Source organism: Sturnira hondurensis, unplaced genomic scaffold (assembly GCF_014824575.4).
Source record: "Sturnira hondurensis isolate 20B ecotype Veracruz unplaced genomic scaffold, ASM1482457v3 Scaffold0002840, whole genome shotgun sequence".
In the NCBI taxonomy this organism is placed as follows: domain Eukaryota; kingdom Metazoa; phylum Chordata; class Mammalia; order Chiroptera; family Phyllostomidae; genus Sturnira; species Sturnira hondurensis.
Genome location: NW_028075471.1, coordinates 754,316 through 774,226, shown reverse-complemented (window position 1 = coordinate 774,226; position 19,911 = coordinate 754,316). Strand labels below are relative to the sequence as shown.

Sequence of the window (19,911 nt, the reverse complement as noted above, 5' to 3'; positions counted from 1 at the left end):
AGGGTGCAGTATGCTGGGTTGACCATGCTTTTTCTTCCATGCACAGGCTCCAATGGCTTTGTTTTATCCATCAACCTTTGGAATCATTGGACAAAAAATGACAACTCTGCAGCACAGATCCCAGGGTGATCCTGAGGATCCTCATGATGAGCATTACCTGCTGGCGACACAGAGCAAGCAAGAGCAGGTCTGCGGGGACTCTGGGGTGGAGGCAGGCGGTGTTATCCCCACAGGAGAAGTCTGCCCGTAACTAATGGATCACAGTAGTCGCTGCCGTCTGACAGCATCCGAAAGCTGATAGTGTTTTTATTTTTATTTATTTTTTAAAGATGTTATTTATTTATTTTTAGAGAGGGGAATGGAGGGAGAAAGAGAGGGACAGAAGCATCAGTGTGTGGTTGCCTCTCGTGAGCCCCACCACTGGAGACCTGGCCCGCAACCCAGGCATGTGCCTTGGCTGGGAATCAAACCAGCGACCTTTTGGTTCGCAGGTCAGTGCTCAGTCCACTGAGCCACACCAGCCAGGGCTGACACTGTTTTTAGAACTTGAGATGGAGTCTAATTTTGAAATCTGGATGACAGATTTTTTTGTTCAGCAGGGATTCATCCAATTCTTAGAATACCTGTCCACACATTTAAAGGTTAAATTAATGGAATTACTTGTGAATATTCTTCTATAGTAAATATTTCTAGTATAATTTCACCTATATTTAATTATATGAGAGGTGTGTAGCATAGGCAGAAAACTAAATTTCTTTGTCCAGTGCTGACCCCAGTAACAGGAAGTCTAATGCAGGGGCAGGCTATTCTCTGCTAATAAGACAGCAGCTCATGGTGGTAGGACAAGGGCTGTTAGTCTTTTCTAGTCCTCTTCCCTATCCCAAAGAGGGACACAAAGTGGTTAGAAAAGGTCTGAAAATGAGAATTTCGTAACAGTCACTGGTGCAAGAATTCCATTAAAATACTCCACTTGAAAACTCAATTCAAGGGAATAAAAGCTTGTCTACACTTGACATCTCAATTTTAAATTCCAACCCATAATAGTAAGGTTCTGAGACCCGCTCTGCCTGCCAGGAATGCCTTTAGAACTGTCAGTGCATCCTCTTCTGTCCATCACCCCTCACTCCCAAGTGGGTATACAGCCAAATGGGTGGTTGTACACTGTGGTGTATTTCCTCTCTTTACCACACCTAAGGTTTTTGGGTTTTTTTGTTTGTTTGTTTGTTTTTTGCAGGGGAAGGTTACCCCCTCAGGCCTTAGTGTATAGTAGTGTATGAGGAGAGGGCCCCCCCGAAAAAGCCCAGAATTTATTTATAAAAAATTGTGCATTTATTCTTACATGTTTAAACTTCAGTTACCTTCCAAGTACTCTCCTGATGCAATACACCCATCAAGACTTTTTTTTTCTGCTGCTCAGAACAGTTTCTGAACTTGTCGATTTTGATTCCTTTTTGTGTTTCTGCCATTTTTTGTTTTACTTTTTCCACATCAACAAAACAATCCACTTTGATGGTTTTTTTCCATCAGGGAAACAAACAAAATTCATTCAGGGCGAGATCAGGTAAATAGGGAAGGTGGGGCATGAGAGTCATGAGGTCTTTTTGTCAAAAACTGCTGAACACTCAGTGCGGTGTGGGCTGGTGCACTTGTAAATCACCCGTCGTGAAATGGGCAAGTGTGTTGAAAGAGTCTTCAAAAAATCCACTGAAGCTAAATGCAGCCTCTTACAACAACAGCAGCTGGCACACTGCTACAGATGGGTTCCTGGAACGCTCACCCAGCTGGGGAAACCTGTGCTGCAAGGGGTCCCCCTCATCTAGTGGCGGGAGGGCTAGCTGGAGAACATCGGCAATGTTCTGTCATATCATACTATCTACTTGATTGTCCTTTTCATTGATTTAAAGTCTGCAAAAGCTACTGCTGACCGAAAGTCTGCATCCAAACCCATTGGATTTGAAGGGGATCTTCGTGGGCAGTCCTCTGATCTTCCAGAAAGACTCCATTCCCAGGAGGTGGATTTGGGACCCTCCCAGGGAGACTGTCTGATGGCTGGCAATGACTCTGAGGAGGCCCTCACCGCTCTGATGTCAAGGAAGACTGCCATCTCACTGTTTGAAGGGAAAGCTCTGGGCTTGGATAAAGCCATCCTGCACAGCATAGACTGCTGCTGTAAGCAGGGAGGGTGGGCAAGCTGGGAGATAGCAGTTGAGTGAGTAGGTTCAAGCTAGGGTGTGGTTGTGCAGTGCTGCGTAACATTCAAAACCAGTCAAGCACCTACCTGCCTTGTGCTTGCATTGTTGGGTGTTGGGCGCTGGTTCCTGGCTTCACTGAAGGAGACCAAAATAAGGAAATTATCACACAAATGTGAAATTACAACTGGCAGGTGCAACAAAATGGAACTAAACGGTGCTGATTGAGGGGTTTAATAAGGGATCTTTACTCCATAGGGGGAGTTGTGGAGGGTGGAAGTCAGGGGAGATTCCTTGGGGAAGAGCCACTTGAGAGGGGTCTGGGCAGTGACTGGCGGTTGGCCAGTTGGATAGGTGGCATTCCAGGCTGAGGAGGAAGGCTGTGGGGGCCGCAGTGGCTGGGACACAGGGTGCGAGGATGAAGCTAGAAAATTGAGTACACACCACACTGGACTTTTTAGGCCCCCTTAGAGATTTTGTTCATGCTGTAAGTTAGCAGAGTAGGGACAGCAACCCACTCACGTTTGTGTTGGCAAGGTTACTCGGGCTGCACCGTAGGGAGGGGTTGGAGAGAGCTTTGAGAAGGCTCTGGCAGTTACCCAAGCAGGAGATGGTGCTGGTGTGGCCTCGGGTGGTGGTACGTACGGAGGAAAAGCCTGGAAGGGCTTTCACTGTCTTTGCAGCATCTGATGATACCAAAAAGAAGATGTACAGTTCCATCCTGGTGGTGGGAGGTGGTTTGATGTTTCATAAAGCACAAGAATTTCTGCAGCACAGAATTCTCAACAAAATGCCACCTTCATTTAGGCGGATTATTGAAAATGTGGAAGTGATCACAAGGCCTAAGGTATGTTATTGCTGGTGCAGGTTGAACTGTATGCAGATGAAATGAGCAATGATTATTTCTGATTCTAATGTGTGTGGGCAGATGAAATCCTGGAGGTCATAAGTTTGTGCCTGGGAGTTCTTGAGGATTTGGGTCAAGTGGAATTACTACTTACAGCAAGTCACAGGTATAGGGAAAGGAGCTTGGATGAGGGGGACTAGGTTCCTGGGTTTAAGTCCCTGCTGTGCTCTCCAAAGCTAGCAGGGCTGACTCTGCCTTTGGAAGGATGGTGGAGCAAGGGGAAGACTAGCCTGTGTCACGCCGTCAGCCAGAAAAACGCTGTGATCTCTCTCATACTAAGGAGCTGCTGCTGGTCTCTGGACCAGGTGATCTTTAAGAATCTTTTAGGACTGAACTGTCTTGAAATACAAGCCTAGGAATTTAGAAACAGATTGTGCCTATACTGCATTATATCTCATGGACAATTCCTGGGAATGTTCTTAATTTTAATCCTGAGGGAGAGATTGTAGGATACATTTATTCTACTCAAACTTAAAAATAAATTATTTTCTTACATATCTTCTGCCTTCAGAGATGACTGTAATAATAGTGAGTAGTAGCACTTTCGGTAATAAAAACTGAAAAGTTCTCTTGTCAGTTGAAACAAAGACACCTGGGGAATGTAAGTTCATGGGTCTAGCATAGGTGGCGAATCTGGCTTGTTAGTTCTTGACTCAGCAGGATTTTTTCCACCCCCAGTCCAAATAAATGATTAAGTGTATGTCTTGTCTGCGTGTGCTGACATGTCTTTATCACTGCTCTAGGACATGGACCCCCGGCTGATTGCATGGAAAGGGGGGGCTGTGCTGGCCTGTTTGGATACGACACAGGAGCTGTGGATCTATCAGCGAGAGTGGCAGCGCTTTGGTGTCCGCATGTTGCGCGAGCGAGCTGCCTTTGTTTGGTGAAATGGGCAGGAAAGTCACTCTTCGGAGGACCCAAAACAAGCCTCTTGATACTAAAGACTCTTACAGAATATGTATTTTTTATTTATTGACTTACAATTCTATATCTTATATTGAGGACCTGACATTGGTGTGAAATTACAAGCTTCTTCTGTATCAGGACATTTGAGAAAAAATGTGGTAAGCTTTCCTGCCCTTTCTCAGGGTCTCAGAACTCCCCAGTGGTGGGAGATGGCTGAGCAGTTGTCAGGTGGTGAAGCTCTTCATTTAAGCTGAGTGCTGAGTGTCATGAGACAGTAAGGGGGTGGGGGTGTGACTTGGGACCTGAATTGTGAGCACTGTATGGTCATATTTTCCCTGTTTGCAATAGCAAGCACGTATGATGTGACTCATGTGCTTTTAGAATTCCACATAAGAAAAAGAGGTTTTTGGGTTGCTTTTTTTAGTTTTTTGTTGGATTACAAAACTATGGGGGCCCATTCAGGTCTGGATTTGCCAAGGTAGAGGTTTAAGGCTAGGCTGGCTGGATTTCATTACCCAACATGCCCGAGGGTAGCCTTGGGAAAAGAAAATAATCATTATTTAACCAAAACAACCAAAGCAGAAAAGGAAAATTTGTTTCTTTCCTAAAGCCAAACAAATGATTTAGGAATAATTGAGAGTTGTTAGCATGTGTTGTACAGATAAGCAAGGCGGTAGTTTCGATGACTACTGACTTAATCACAACGGCCAACCTCCCCCTACCTCCCCAGTTTTCCTTTACCTGAAGAACCCAGTGAAAGTATTTGGAGTTCTTTGTATTCAGTACGGTTGATTGACCTTGATCTGTGAGCAGTCAAGCAAATGGTAAATAACACAGACAGCCTTCTGAGCCTTAGTGAAGCCTTCTGAGCCCCTGGCCAAAGGGAGAGAAGGCCTTGTCTGGAGACGGGAGCATGGCCTGGGGGCTCAGAGGCCTGGGAGGATGGGGGATACCTGATTTCTGCCAGGCTCTTGCATTTGCTTCCTTTCTCTCTGTCAGGAACTGGAGGTGGGACTGGGGAGAAGACAAACATAGGAGCAGTTCAGGGGCGGGGATAAGAGTGGTTTATAGAGTAAGAACGGTAAGAAGTCGTAGGACGGGGAGCAGTGCTGGTCGTGGGGCGTTTTGATTAATAAGAGTGTCCTGCGTGTCTGCCTAGTAGGTTAGGAACGAGGGAGAGTCCGCCAATAGAACAGAACTTCACTCGCTGCTACTATTCGGAATGTATGTCTTCCATTTGAAAATTGTACATTCTTTGATTTAAGAAATGTTCAACAATAAATTCATTCAATATTGATTTTATATGTTTCTGAGTTGTTTCAACACAATGTAGTGTTGGCTACCTAGTTGCAAAAGCATATAATGTATTTCTGTCTTTAATAGTTTTCCATGTAATAGCATATTGCTGTTACAACTGATAGACGTTGACTCAGAGGAGTGGCTTCTGCCCTAAGTTCTGACATAAGCCATGTCCATCTACTATTACCAGGACTTTCAAGCACCATGAAGACTGATCTTGACAAGTGTGTGACCTCTGCCACGTTAAACATATTGCCTGAGTAATTGCTAAGTATCTGCTGGTAAAGCAGGACACCGTGAGGTTTCATTCTGTGCTTACTTATTTTGGTTTTTATTTCATCCTTAGGACATGTATTAGGAGTGGCCTGACCCTTTAAAAATAATCCACAGATACATTTTAGCAGTCATCTATCTGAAACTGGTCCACATTCTAGAGCAGATTCAGCATTGCACTGTGTGAAAAGACAGGCTTTCTTAGAAAAACCCATGTGTTAATATATAACCTTTTGGTGACCTAAAATAAGAAAATGATACCTTTAGGAAAATGAAAAAGTTGGAAGGCTCAAAATACTACATAACTCTTGTGTTCTGTAAGTCTGTGGTAGTTTTTTTTTTAATGTAAGCCATTATAATAACACGAGTTTTTTTTTAAGTAAGCCATTATAATAACACATCTGTAAAATTACTTTAAGAGAGAGCTATCTTCCAACAGAATAGGAATTCTTTTTGTTCTAAACGCAAAAAGTTAACGTAATAACCAAAAAACCCTGAACCATGACAATGACCTCCAACAGGTAACTGGGTAGAAGTAGATGACAGGTCTGCATGTGTATTGGTGTTCGTGTTAAAGTTACCTGTACAAGAAGCAAATAGGACATTAACCCAGTTCAGGGAGGGAGGGTCTTATGAAAACACCAAATAATATAAGTGATTTACACACATACTAGGTCATCTGATGAGCAAAGATGGGTTGTATTTTTATATCATAAATAAAGATGTGTGTAAGAGGGTTTTTACCTAAGAAGTTACTGAGTGAATTAACAAGGGCTTACGGAATCTGGCATTCACTGAACTTAGAATGTTACAGAGGCAAACAATTCCACCTCCAAGGCCGGGCATGGACAGTTCAAGACCAGCCATTCAGCTGGCAGACGCCTTCCCACTGCATTGTCAGGATGGTTACAGTTTTACATTATAACTACTCTTGGTCTTTAGTTATGAAAGTGATTCAGCTTTATAGTTATAAACTTAGTTTCCATTCTTTAGTTAATACTACAGTAATTAGTAACATTTGTAAGTATTAGCATAAAAGTTGAATGACTAGACTAAGGCCTGTATCTTGTGTGTCCTCCCCATTACTCCTTTTGCTGATGCAGGTATATACGTGAAATCCTCCAAGTCGCCCATACAATAAACTTCGCAATCATCATGGAAGCTTTTTCTAATTGGAGGGGTGGGAAGCCTTCAAGTTCTCGTTTCCAGTGGGAGGGCTACATGGAGGAGCAGCTGCTGTGGCAAGCGCGCAGCCTTTTCCATGCGGATGCACGCCGCTCGGCGTGGAGAAGTTCTGTGCAGAAAGCGGTAGCTTCCTTCATGAGGCGGTACTTGGGGCACACGTTGAGGGCGTGGTAGTCGTCTTTGGTATCGGCCTCTTTAAAATAGACCACCAGGTATTTGTGCACATGCGTCTGGCTTCTCAGATCGCTGCAGAAGAGGTTAAAGGCCAGGGGGAACAGGTCTTGAGAGTTCTCACAGGGGCTGCCCTCGCTCTTGGCACAGGTGCCATCACATACAGTGTTGACATCATTGGAAAGAAGGAAGATGATTCTGTCTGCTGCTTGCTTCTGAGTGGTAAGCCAGTGCACGGGACCCATCTCAGCTATTTTCTTTTTCTGCCACTTGTCCAGGATAACCTCACTTCTGCAGTGACTTTGAAGAAATTCTGTGAAGTAACAGACTGTGTGCTGGAAGCATATTTCAGATGGGTAAACCACAAGAACTTTAATGAGGGGCAGGAGCGCCGTGGTAGGGAGGGAAGTCCTGTTCCTTTCTGTGGAGGGAGAAAAGCATTTGTCATCTCTGAACAGCAAATGGCAGGCTTTCACCGTAAAGACATAAAAGCTGTATTGTCTAAGGCCTGGCCACTAAATCAGTTCTCCTGATCAAGCCATACCTTTTCAGATTCATAGGAATTGTTCCAGTTTAAAGTACCCTGTTTTAGGTGGGTGGGTTGTTGTAACTTGGGTGTTTTTAGTACCATAGGCATGTAAACAGGAACAACCTGACTGCTGCCCTTCGTCTTCAGAGTTGGGTCAACTCAGTAGTAGTACCGTTTTCTACCTGCAGATGGTAGAGTTTCTTTATCGTTCTGCAAGGTTCAGTGGTGCCCCATTTCAGCTGGAACTGAACTGGAATGGTGCCCCCTGTGTGCTAGTGAACAGACGCTACCTTTGAAAGTACTATAACCAATGACAGGCCACATGACATCTTCTAAGTGCCAGTATTCCTGAGGTCAGAGTTCCACGTGGCTTTCTTAGTCCAGATCATGAGATTAACCTTGGTCTATCTACACCATCACAGAGACACAGAGTCCACATTTCTATGTCCCTTCTCCAGAGAGGAGGAGAAGCAGAGGCTTTCAGTGTACCACCCTCTAGTCAGCGACCTACAGACTCGCTTCTGTAGTCTGTCCTCAATGTTTTAATGTTGGCAAGGTCCGTAGATTATACGAAACCAAGTAACTGGTGGTGTTATGCCTTGTAAGAATTATTTTTTAAAACGTAGGAACTAGCAGAGAGTACCTATCACAGATACACTGCCATTCGTTGTTAGCTATCTGCCCATTTCAGTACCTGTCGATGCCTCAGTGGTAAAAATGAAACAGATGCCAGCCACCAGATCTGGAGGTCCTGATCCCTGCTTTACCCTACTGAGCAGATATGATCCAGTCAGTGTATGTCTTTTCAAAAGATCTCCAAGGTGTTAAATAAATGCTATCTGACTCCTGTCCATTGCCAAAACGCGATTGCCTCTAGAGGAATCTCCTGCAGAAACAGGTTTCTTCGATGCATAGCCTCATGACCCTTACCACGTCTCCACATCAGATAGATCCCGACCGCCAGCACCCATGTGGCCACTAGCAGAGCCAGGAGGAGGAGAGGAAGCCAGCCACTCAGCACACGTCTGCCTGGAGAAAACAGAGCTTATCACCTTCAGCAAAACAAAACTGAATTACCTCCTGCTTGGAAACTAAGATTTTTGCCCTTGCAGAAGTTCAGACCCCTTTAAAACCAAGGATCAGTAGGTCTCTGAGGGGTCTGCAGAATGGTGTGCTTTCCTAGTGTCCAGATCTATCAGTAGCTTCTCGGGACATGGGAGGCGATTAAGAGTAGTCCTCTAAAATCACTCTGGCTTCTTACTCCATATCCTAATGTAACTAGAATCTACATTTTGGTTTTTTGTTCTTTGACGAATTAACTTTATTCTGGGTGCGATACTTAGTATGTAGTTCACACACATGCATTTTTTAAAGGCTTTTGTAAGACAGGAAATGGGGGGATGAAGCCACCCCTTCACGGGATGTCCAGGATCAGGTAAGCTCTGGCCCACAGATGTGCTCAGGGACCCAGGGGCACTGTACCCACACAGGGTCTGAACTGTTAGGCACCTGGATTGTTGTTACTTGGTTTGGCTGAGTTTCTAAAAATAACACCTTCCAAGTTTTGGCCCCATTCCTGGGCTAGTTCCAGAGCATTTTATTTGTCCATCTGTAAGTGGAAGAAGCACTAACATCTCTAAACCCAGAGACACATTCTCCAGAACATGCTGCTCTCACACCGGAGAGGCCTGTCTTTTGGTGCCAGGATACGAGTTTGTTATCCAAATGTTGGCCATGTGATCCCATCAAGTTATAGCAACAGCTAGGCCTGGGCCACTCCGACTGATAAGATGGGAAAAAAGCAGTGAAGTGCATGTTCCTTTATAAACTCAGTCCTTTTATGCTCTTGACTTTTTTTAAGCAGATCCTTGTGGCTCTGAACATCCATTCTGCACTGTTTATTTTTCCCCCTTGTGTATATTCTGCTTTGTAAAGGGTCGCAAGGCAATTTTATAAATAAAGTTTCATCTTACTCAGCTCTGACATCTTTGCCTGCACCCCAGTTCAGCACACACAGGCAGGGACTCTGGCACCCCCCCCCCACGCCCTGTCACATATTGGATCGGGTGGGGGTGGCGGCTCGCCCTGCATGCCCGGAACCTCTCTGATCATCCTGTGACCGTGACTGGGCACTCACTGTTATCTGGAGGGAAGGAGCCACCTGTTTGTGGGCACAGCACAACAGTTCCTTTGCGGCGGATGCAGTCGTAGCCACAAGTATGGAAATACGGAACCAACTGAGGGAAAACAAGAGGATCAGAAAGTTCCCACCACACCGCAGAACAAAATCTCAGCATTATTCCTACTTCCACGGAAACTTCTCTTCCCTTTTTCCCCTGGTTTCAACCCTGCTGCTCCCTCTTGTAACAGGACTTTTCCCCCCCTTGGTCACACTTCAGTGATAAAGCCCTGGAGTCCAAACCAGTGTCCCAAGACCCAATGAACCTAAACTAAACGTAGCTAACATGTCAGTTTCCATCTCTAAACAGGTTACACTAGACACATACAAATATTTCCTCAAAAGAACCAACAGCAGGAGAGCCCCTCCTGAGTCATGCTGGATGACGTGGAAGTGCCCCAGGCCTAGGAGAGTCAGGTTCCCCGGAGGAAGGTGCAGACAGGCATCCGGCACAGCTCGGTTCTGCCTTTATCTTCCGGGGAAGGAAGAGGAAAAGCTCCTTGTATCTTGGGCCAGGCTGTATCTCACTGAGACCCTCCACGGCTCACATCATAAACTCAGATTTGAATGGGACCAGAGAGCATCTGCTAATCTTAACTGCTGTTTTCATTTTTTCAATTTTCACCCAAGGACATTTGTTTATTGCTTTTAGAGAGCGGAAGGGAGAGAGAGAAACATTAGTGTAAGAGAGAAGCATCGATTGGTTCCCTCCCTATGCACCCGGATCAGGGATTGAACTCGCACCCTTTCAGTTATGGGGCGATGCTCCAACCCACTGAGCCACGCCAGCCACAGCTCAACTTCTTATTGTCCACCTGAGTAAACTGAGGCCCTGGGAGGACAGGCAGTTGCCCTTCAAAGTTCCCACACTAATCAGGAAACCAGGCCTTCACAGTTCACTTGGTTTTAACACTTCATTTTACAGTTGAAACTGAAGCTTGGGAAAATAAAATGGTACTTCTGTCTTAGAATTACTCATAGGCTTTGTGACAGAAAATGGAAATAAGAGCATTTTGGAAAGTCAACAGCCACTAGTAAAAGCACAAGACACCATAACTTTAAGGTCAGCTTCCTGACCTTACCACTATAAAAACCAAGACAAGAATTTCCCAGGAACCTCATTTAATGTCAGACTGCTGGCAGAAATGAACGGGAGAGGGCTCAGCAAAAGCAATCAGCAGTGTAGACATCAGTCTCCCCCCCCCCCCNGTAGACATCAGTCCCCCCCCCCCCCCCAGAGCTCCTCCCTGAACCGTACCTGGACCACAGCGCCTTCACTGTCCTTAGTCACTGGAACCATGACAGAAGTTCGAGTTACTTTGCTCTGTGCAGGTAACTGAGAGAAAGTCAGTCGTTAGGAGCTGTCTGCGTGAGCAGATCAATGACTGCCAGTGGAGAAGCCACTCTTCCCAAAATGACTTTCAATTCATTGGACTATATGAACGCAGATGCATTTCACACTTCTGCCCCTCTCCCTGTACTTCAACCTAGATTCACAGGGACAGTTCCAGTGAAGCCCCCATGGACTTGTTTTTCTCTGTTGAATTAATCAAAGTCACCCAGCACATTTGGACCGTAGACAGTTCTGCCTATGGTCTCTCAAAAGAGAGCCTGTCCAAGGAATCCTGGAGGGCACATGTTTTTCTTCAGCAAGGTAAGGAAAGCGGGAGGTTGAGGGTGGATGGTGGTAAGGGAATGGAGGGGAAGAGTACCTCCAGGAAAAAACTCGCAGTTGAAAAGTTATTTCGGACAACAGCCATGTATTGGTTCCCAAGGGGACTGGTTGTAAAATGGACTTCCACTGTCTTCTCGTCCTTCTTACAAGCAGTGATATTTGGATCCCAGAGACTTCCTATCAAGAGAGAATCACACAGATGAAGTTGCAAACTCTTCCTTCATCTGTGTCCCCCAAAGGGCTTGCCAAAAACAAATACAAGTTCCCAGGCACACATCCAAGAAGTATGGGCTGCACTACACAGGGTACTTTTTATTTGTCATTGCTTCCAGAACCTCAAAGTAGCTGGTGCCCATGAAAGTTTAAGGACCTCAAGTCGCTGCTCTGCTTCCCCAGGCCAAGGGTGGTGGGCAGTTCAGATTGGGTTCTGCTGCTCACTTCTGTTCTCAGTGTTCATTTTGACTTAAGGGTTGGCATCAGTGTTTTCTCCTCTCCACAATGAGGAGGACAAGCCATGTGTTGGGGACTTGTCTAAGATTATAGAGCAAACGAACTCAGGGTCAGGACTACAACTACTAGAACATCCTGGGGTTCTAGGAGTGTCTTCCTTCCAACCACTCTGCCAGCTTTCCTAGATGTGAAGAAACAAGGAAATGCCTCACGGGACCCCCTGACAGGTCCACTCTGAGAAAAAGCCAGTTGTTTCACTCATGAGACTTGCAAATCAGCACTAGGTTAATTTCCAGGAAGGTAAACATAATAGCACGCATTATGTTCCCCATCTAGGAGACCATTTCAGGCACTGGCTCAGGTGGCCTTTGGGAGTGGCTCCAGGGCTGACTGAAGGCCCCGGGACCTCTTCATATCACCATGGCCCTCCATAGTCCGTACTCCCGGCACAATGCCCAAGTCTGCCAACAAGGAGACCACATGTAGCTCCGCCTGACAGGGTGCACAGGGATACCTTGTGGGATGGGGGTGCATAAAAGATGGAGATCCATTCCCCCAAATACCTTTAACTTCTTCAGCATCCTAAGACTATATTGCCCAGAAATTTACACAAGTCCTTGTACAATCCTTGGGAATTTGACACCTGGGACTGTCTGAATCAGACTGTCTGATTTCAAAATGCCAAGAGTAGGGGCAGGTTCTAGCAGCCTAGCATGCGAGAGATGACCCCTGTGAGGACACAGGTTGAGAACATGCTGTTGGTTCATTACGTCAGCTAACACTCCCACCTTGAATGTTTGTTAATCCAAACAGCAGGTTCTCAGGGTCCCCATGGCCACCGGTCAGGGGGACTGGTATGTGAGCAGGTGGAAGGACTAACGGACCAGCCCTCCCATCAGGAACAGCCTTGATAGGCACCGCCATAGCTCAGTGCAGTTTGAGCGAAAATGTAGGGTCAGCCACTGGGGCGGGGCGCTTTTCTGTGAGTGTTGCTCACTACAAACCCCCCCCAAGGGCCTGCCCTTCCCTGGGCAACTGGATGCTTCATTCAATGGGCAGAGCAACTCAGCCTCAGTTTCTTCATGGAAGATGGGGTGAGTTGTGCTGGCTCAAGTGACGAGTTTCTTCAAAAAAAAAACAAAAGCAAATGATGTATTTACTTACCTGCCTCAATGCACCTTTTTTTGTATTTCATTACATGGTCCAGGCAGCCTGGAAATTTAAATGAAAGTTTTTACATTTTAGAAAAGCTATCTCTGCTCCACCCCTTGCCAACAAGTACACACACTTATAAGCTTACCACACCGTATGAATTGTCAGAACATTCAAGATGTGAGGTAAGATTACAGATTTAAATAGAACGCTAACATTTTACAGTTAAACAGAAGATTATCTACCCATGATATGGTGACCAGAGTCTAATTTCAATATAGTCTTTATCACAACGGTATCTATGATCCCCAGGAGAAGATTCAAACCGTCCTTTAAAATGAGGTTTGGTAATGTGTGTAAATACAGCCCCTTCTAGTAGGTGGGGCTTAATCCACCCCACACTCCCACCCTAGAATGGTAGGCTTAGTGACTCGTTTCCAAAAACTAGGCTTGGGAAGGGGGAAAAGAGTAGATTTACATGCGGAGGTCTGCCAGATGCCACTTCGCCAAGTGATGAGAGTAAACACCCATGATGCGTGGACGCCACGTGCCCCGACTGGATGCCACGGGAAGGGCGCCTCACCCCTGCAGTGTGCTCAGAGCAGGGGCCATTCCACAGGGTGCCTGGCCCGTGCTCCCCAAGACTGTCAAGGTCATGAAGAACACAGAAAGACTAAAACGCTGTCACAGACCAAGGGAGACTAAGGAGACACAACAGACAAAATGCAACTGGAACAGAAAGAAGACATTAATGGAATAGCAGGTGAAATCCAAATAAAGCCTAGAGCATAGTTAACAGAAGTGTACAAATGTTGGTTTCCTAGTTGTGACAAATGTCTCATGGTGATATGAGATGTTGATGACAAGGGAAACTGGGTGAGGGGTATACGGAAACTTCAAACTATCGTGGCAACTTTTCTATAAATCTAAAATCATACCAAAACAAAAACATTTACATTTTTAAAAGTATGGTATGGCACCAAGAACATCCAGGACCACAATCTCAAAGAACAATGATTCGAAGTTACCCATTTGGAAGCTCATCTGAGACAGTGAACAGGCCTGGGGTAGAGAAGAGGTGGCCCATCCCAGACGGGGGTGGTGTGGGAACGGCTGCAGCCAGACCCCATGCTGGACCTGTCACCCATGAGTCTGTTGCATCCTCACTGCAGCGAGTGTGACGTTGCAGGTGTGACACTAGAGACCTGACTAAACATCAGAGAGCAGGAGAAAGAACCCAACATTCAACTTGGGGCCATGCTGCCTCTCGCTGACAGTTCAGGGGACAAGCCTACCGGTGGCTGTACATCCTCAGAGACCGAGGAGCATGCTCTCAAACAACACGGCATGTTAGGAAGCCAAGACTGGGACAAACGTTTTGTATCAATGACACAGTGGCTAACGTGCATGGATCAAGAAGGACCAGGGTTTGAATATCAGCTTCTCTTTTACTTTGTGTGTAACCCAGGCCAAGCTACTTGAGGAGTTTCTTCACCTGTAAAACAGGGCTATCCTGACCTCGGACTTGTTAGACGCTTAAGTGACATGATGCATGTCAAGTGCTCAGCACAGTACCTGCCACACAGAAATGGCCTTTTTCCTACGGTTACCTCTTCTCCACTCTCAGGAGGTACAGTTACTATTGTGTCCATGTTTCATGAATTGACAAGGCCAAACACCCTGTCCAGGGTACCCGGACCTCTCTATACCAAACCACATACCCAAAGCAAGCATCTCAGGAAGACAGAAGAGTGAGGAGGTTTACCTGGTGAGGTGAAATTCACAGACAAGGAGGGGCTGTCTTCATTCATATTTGCATTGGGGATATTATGGGCCCCAATGAAGTAGAGTGTGTTCAACTCTACGGGAAAGCCAATGTAGGAAAACGTCCACTGAAAGGCAAAGCAAGGATCTGAATTTCTGAAACACTGTGATGCAAAAACATAATAGTTTCGTGTTGTCCTTTTCATTTAGAGTTTTATTCCCCAACCTACTGCTGAAACATAGGTCTCTAGTCAATGTCTGCTTAGGGAATGGACCCCACACAAATTTCAGTGTAACTCACAGAATCAGAGAAGCTTATAATTTTAGAGCCAGGATATAGTCCAGGTTCAGCCCCCTGCACTCTGCTGAGGTGGGAAATGAGGCCAAGAGATGCTGACTTGCCCAGGGCACACAGCAGAGAAGTGTCCAAAACCAGGCTTTGAACCCAGGCATCATGCTCTAGGCTGAAGTTGTAGCTGCCCACCAGCCTGTGTGTGTAGCACATCATCCACACTCCCAAGCAAAAGGCCTCCCCAGCTTTAATGACAATTAACCAAGTTCCTGAAAATGCTTACTTTGCCACCCCAGGGTCTGGTCTGAGTCTGGAAGGCCTCTGTGTAGTTGCACCTCACACAGCTGTAGGACTGGAAGTTGCTTTTGCCTGTCACACAGATCTTGGTGGCCTTCAAAAAACGGATGCTGGCTAATGAGATAGACAAGAGGGTTTATTTAGCACTTTCTATGTTGCTGACTCGATGCTAAGAGTATACACACCTCATTTCATACAACAGCCCTGAAGGGTAGGTACCATTATTGCCCCCAGCTCATCGGGGTGAGTGAGGCTTAGGGAATTTCAGGGAGCCTTGCCTGAGCTTACAAAGCTCCCCTTGGCCACAGGTCAGTGGTACTGGTGTATGAGCAGGTACAGAATAGGCATTCAGATTCCAAAGCCCAAGCTCATCCCTCCTCACAGGTGAACCTGAATTCCACAGGCTACCTGCAGAGGTGACTCAAGCACTGCGCTATTCTGGGTTTCTTTAGAGGTGAAAAACCCTCCAGAACATCATCACCAGACCATGCCTCCACTGACTGCACTTTTATCCATGCCAATTCTTATTCGTGGAGTGCCTTTTCTCTTAGTCTCTGTTCTCGAGGGTTTATTCTGTGTCTATAACAACAGTTAACAAATACACAAGCTCACTCTGCTAGGTAGGGGACCAAAAGCCATATTGCATCACCTAATTTAAGTGGGCTCACCAGGGTCCTCTTCTTTTCCTCCCCGCCCCCATCCACTCACAGCTCCTTTTGGGATTTCTGACACTGTCCCTGTGACTGTGCCTGTAGCTGACTCACCTCTCTGTGCCTGGTACTCCCAGATTCCTGAACAGACAGAATTTAACTGAATTTAGCAGGTGGAAACCACAGACGTGAGCTCCAGGCCCCCAGAATTTGTTCATCAGAAGAATACACAAGCTGCCTTGAGGGAATGCCAGGACTTCCACAATGCCACTGGGAAGTGGAAACAGTAATTTGTCTAAGCCAGTGCCTTTCATTTTTTAACATGTGTTTTCATTGAATGTATTGGGGTGATGTAGGTTAATAAAATAATATAGGTTTCAAGTGTACCGTTCTATAATACATCGTCTGTATATCGCATTGCGTGTTCACCGCCCAAGCCAATGCTTTTCCTAAACCTGGGGGAACCATGGAAGCCCCGTCTGCTCCCATGAGGCATAGCATTGCATACAGAGAAGTACACAGATCAGAATGTTCCACCAAATGAGTGTGCACAGTCATGCAGCCGGTACCCAGGTCGAGAAGCACCCCAGGAGTGTCCCTTATGCTTCCTTTCAGCCACTCCCACCCCAGTGGAACCACTGTTCTGACTCCTACCTGCTTATATTGGTTTTGCTTGTTTTGCATCTTTAATTAATGGAATCATACAATACGTACAACTGTAGGCAAACATGCAGATATGACTGTAGGAATTCTTTGGAATCTGGCTTCTTGGATGTGAGAGATCCTTCTATATTGTGTATTATTATAGATTGTTCGTGCTCATTCCTGTATTGGATTCCATTCTGTGACTCCAATTCTAGTCAGGAATTCGAGTGCTTTTCACTGTTGTGAATAATGCTACTGTGAATGTTCTAGCATGTGGTTTTGGGTGCATGTATATATATATTCTTCTGGGTATATGTATGTCTACGAATAAAATCAATGAATCCGATAGTCTGCACATGTCTGTTTTCGGCCTTAACTTTGATTGATGCAAACTTACCATCTGCCCGGAGTATCCAGCTTATGTTCATCAAAATTGAATAGTCCTCCGATGCAACACCGGTTTTAACAGGTTCCACTCGAAGGTCCCTCAAGTCTCCTGGGGTTAGAGTGTGGTTGACCATCCACTCTGGAGACGGTCCTGGGAGAAGGTGAGACTGCCTGTGACATGTCCCTCCCTGGCCCAATTCAATGACATCTCCTCTAAGTGACCCACCCTGATCCAACCCTCATTCACAACCTGTCTTCATTGCTGCAGAGGCAGGCCAGACATTTCTCAGTGTTGACTGCATTATAACAAGACAACAGTCAACCTCCTGGCCCCAATCTACAGAGCACTTCGGACCACTCCAGGTGACTCTGTGTGTATATGTGTATGTGTGTGTGTGTGTTTAGTGTATTGGACGTGTTTTGGGGCTCAGTCCTGCCTTCCCCATCCCTCAGCCTGGGCTGCAGCCAGCTGGCCCACCAACTCCCACTTCCCACCTCCTAAACTCTGCCAGTACCATCTCTTCCCCTGCTCACCCTCCTCATCCACATTTCTTGAGCAGAAGTCCACCTATTCTTCAAATGCTATGATCTCAAACACTCATTTCCAACACTTGCTTATTGTTTCTGAGTGTAAGTGACCTCCTCCCCACAGCACTTCATCTCCCTCTCAGGAGTGGCACGCTTCACCTTCTGCCTTGCACAGCCATTCCTGCCCTGCCTCTGCCCCTTTTAGCGTCTTACTGGCCAGGAAGCCAGCTGCTCTGAAACACTGGGAGCTCTGCTTTGGGCAGGGAAAGGCTTCATGTGCATCAGCTAACAAAGCAATGATTCACCCTAAGCCTGGTGTCCGATGACCCACTACCTGGCTTCGGGCCTATAAAAGTCCAACTGTGCTTTCAATTTTGATGCAAAGCCCCAAATACCCATTGCTGAGTGCACCTACCATTTTCTGAGCCACACTGAATCGCCTGCAAGAGAGAAAGAAACCAACTATCATGCTGAATGCCAGCAAACCACAAGCCAAACTAGTCAAAATACTATCTTTTTTCTTTAAATGCCTACACAAGTAACGAATGTTCAAAGAAAAGCTGAGCCAGTCCACTTCACAGTTTGGGGGAGACTAAGCTCCCCACGTAGGCTATGATGGACCATAGATCAGCCACAGATCTAGGATAGATTCAGTATAGCAGATCCTTAAGCCTGCTTATCGCCTCACTTCAAGACCAGAGGGGATGACTCTGGCCACCAGGAAAACCCCTTCACACCCTAATGTGTAACCCTAGGTTATCAGGGCCATCTAGAGGTTTTGTTTGTTGTTGTTTTAATTTTCCCCATGTTAAGGACTGTCTGTGCTAAGAAGATGAACGAACAGAAGCAACCCATAAATGAATTTCATGGTACTCTCCCCAGGTCCCTTAAAACATTCCTCTTCTAACCCTTACCTGATACTTACTAAAAAGACCGACTTACCTGAGCTACTCATAAAATCATAAAGCAACTGTGATCAAATGTTATCTTTTCCAAAGAACTTAAAAAAATACATATCATCAGTGCCCAGGGAAGGCTGGTACTAAATCTTTTGAAATTAACTGCTCATGTTTTTTTAATTAGATAACACAATACTTTGGTTTTCAAATAAAATATTGGACCTTTCAGGCAGCAGCAAGTACTAGTGACAAGACTCAGTGTGGTACGTCCACCAGCTCGAGAAGCTGATCCCTCTCAGCCTCAACATTTCCAAACACCTCGTAAGACAGAAGGCAAGACTTGATGGTTTGAGTAATCTGGGTTTAGGAGAAACTGTCGGTCGCTCACCTTTGTCTTTTTGAAGCTGAGCTCCAAGGGATCTCACGAGGCATTTTTAAAGACAAATAAGCTGCCACAAAGGGAGCTGAGTTCTGTCAAAAGGCTGATAATACAAGTTGCAGGAAGAAGCAAAGCAACAGCTCTAAACTCCAGAGTTCAAACTGTTGGCCTAGCAGCAACTATTGCAAAGGCAATGAATTCCTCCTCTAGTGGGAAAGGCCAAGGGGGTGCCAAACTGAGACAGGGGTGCAGCAAGGCTCCTTGCTGGCTGAAGACATCGGGGCACAAGAATGGGGTTTCTCTTTCCATAACCACCATCAGGTAACCACCATACTTTTATGTCATATGCCGTGCTAAAAACGTAGGGATATAATTTCAAATACTATTTTGCCAATGAGCGTCTTCTCCTCTAGTGTATCGGATTCCCTCAGCCCTTCAAAGGCACTGGGGAGGAATGGAAACTTCTGAGAGTTCCCGACTTACCGGCTCCAGGGAAGAGACAACCCAGCACAACACGAATCAAACACGACTAAAAAGGTGAGTGGTCATGGAGAAGCAGCTCTTGCGCTCCAAAGAGTGGGCAGACTTCAAGACCCCCAGCAGAACAATACAGAGCACCTACTACCTACTGGGCTCTTTGCTGCTGTCTAGCAGGCCTTCCCTGTCCCTCCCCAGGCTCTGGTGAGTTAGGTATTACCCTTTGTTTTATAGATGAGGACACCGAGGTTCAGAGAGCATAAATGACTGGCTTAAGAATATAGGGTGACATGCCCCTGACTCATGCTACCTGAAGCAGGATGCTACCTGGACAGGACAAGCCGGGCTGCCCTGGGGGTACAGACTTGCCCTCTCTAGACCGCCCTCCACGAACGCCTTGAAGAGGTAGGGGGTGGCCGGTCGCCCACCTTCAGGGTCAGGGCTCCAGGGCAGGAAACACGGGAAAGGGGCGTGGACGGGGTCTTACCGGCTCCGGGAACACCACACCCCAACACAGGGCTACCAAGCTCAGCAACACTAGCAACATCGCAGGGTCACCGCCGCCAACTGTGCGGCCCCGCCAGCGTCTGGCCGAGCACTTATCCAGGCGCCCCAGGCCACCCCTCCAGGCTCCGCCTCCCACAGCACCGCCCACGCCCCACCATCCCCTCCTAGAGT

At 46.3% G+C, this 19,911-nt stretch overlaps 2 protein-coding genes across 2 annotated transcripts in view; one reads left to right on the top strand and one right to left on the bottom strand.

The window, feature by feature from the left end:
* ACTR8 (actin related protein 8) overlaps positions 1–5,299 on the top strand; it is a 14,976-nt gene extending 9,677 nt beyond the window's left edge. The window contains exons 10-13 of the mRNA XM_037040688.1: positions 47–187; positions 1,905–2,169; positions 2,873–3,036; positions 3,840–5,299. Coding sequence (XP_036896583.1) covers positions 47–187; positions 1,905–2,169; positions 2,873–3,036; positions 3,840–3,983 — 714 coding nt within the window. The 3' untranslated portion in view covers positions 3,984–5,299. The remainder of the gene's footprint in view (positions 1–46; positions 188–1,904; positions 2,170–2,872; positions 3,037–3,839) is intronic.
* On the bottom strand, positions 4,427–19,911 carry IL17RB (interleukin 17 receptor B). Its single transcript, XM_037040691.1, has 11 exons — positions 19,721–19,911; positions 17,894–17,918; positions 16,961–17,101; positions 15,255–15,382; positions 14,681–14,807; positions 12,928–12,975; positions 11,351–11,490; positions 10,897–10,974; positions 9,597–9,696; positions 8,390–8,488; positions 4,427–7,351 (listed from the first exon to the last, which is right to left on the bottom strand). The coding sequence occupies exons 1-11, from the start codon at positions 19,778–19,780 to the stop codon at positions 6,792–6,794; spliced, it is 1,506 nt and encodes a 501-aa protein (XP_036896586.1). The 5' UTR covers positions 19,781–19,911; the 3' UTR covers positions 4,427–6,791.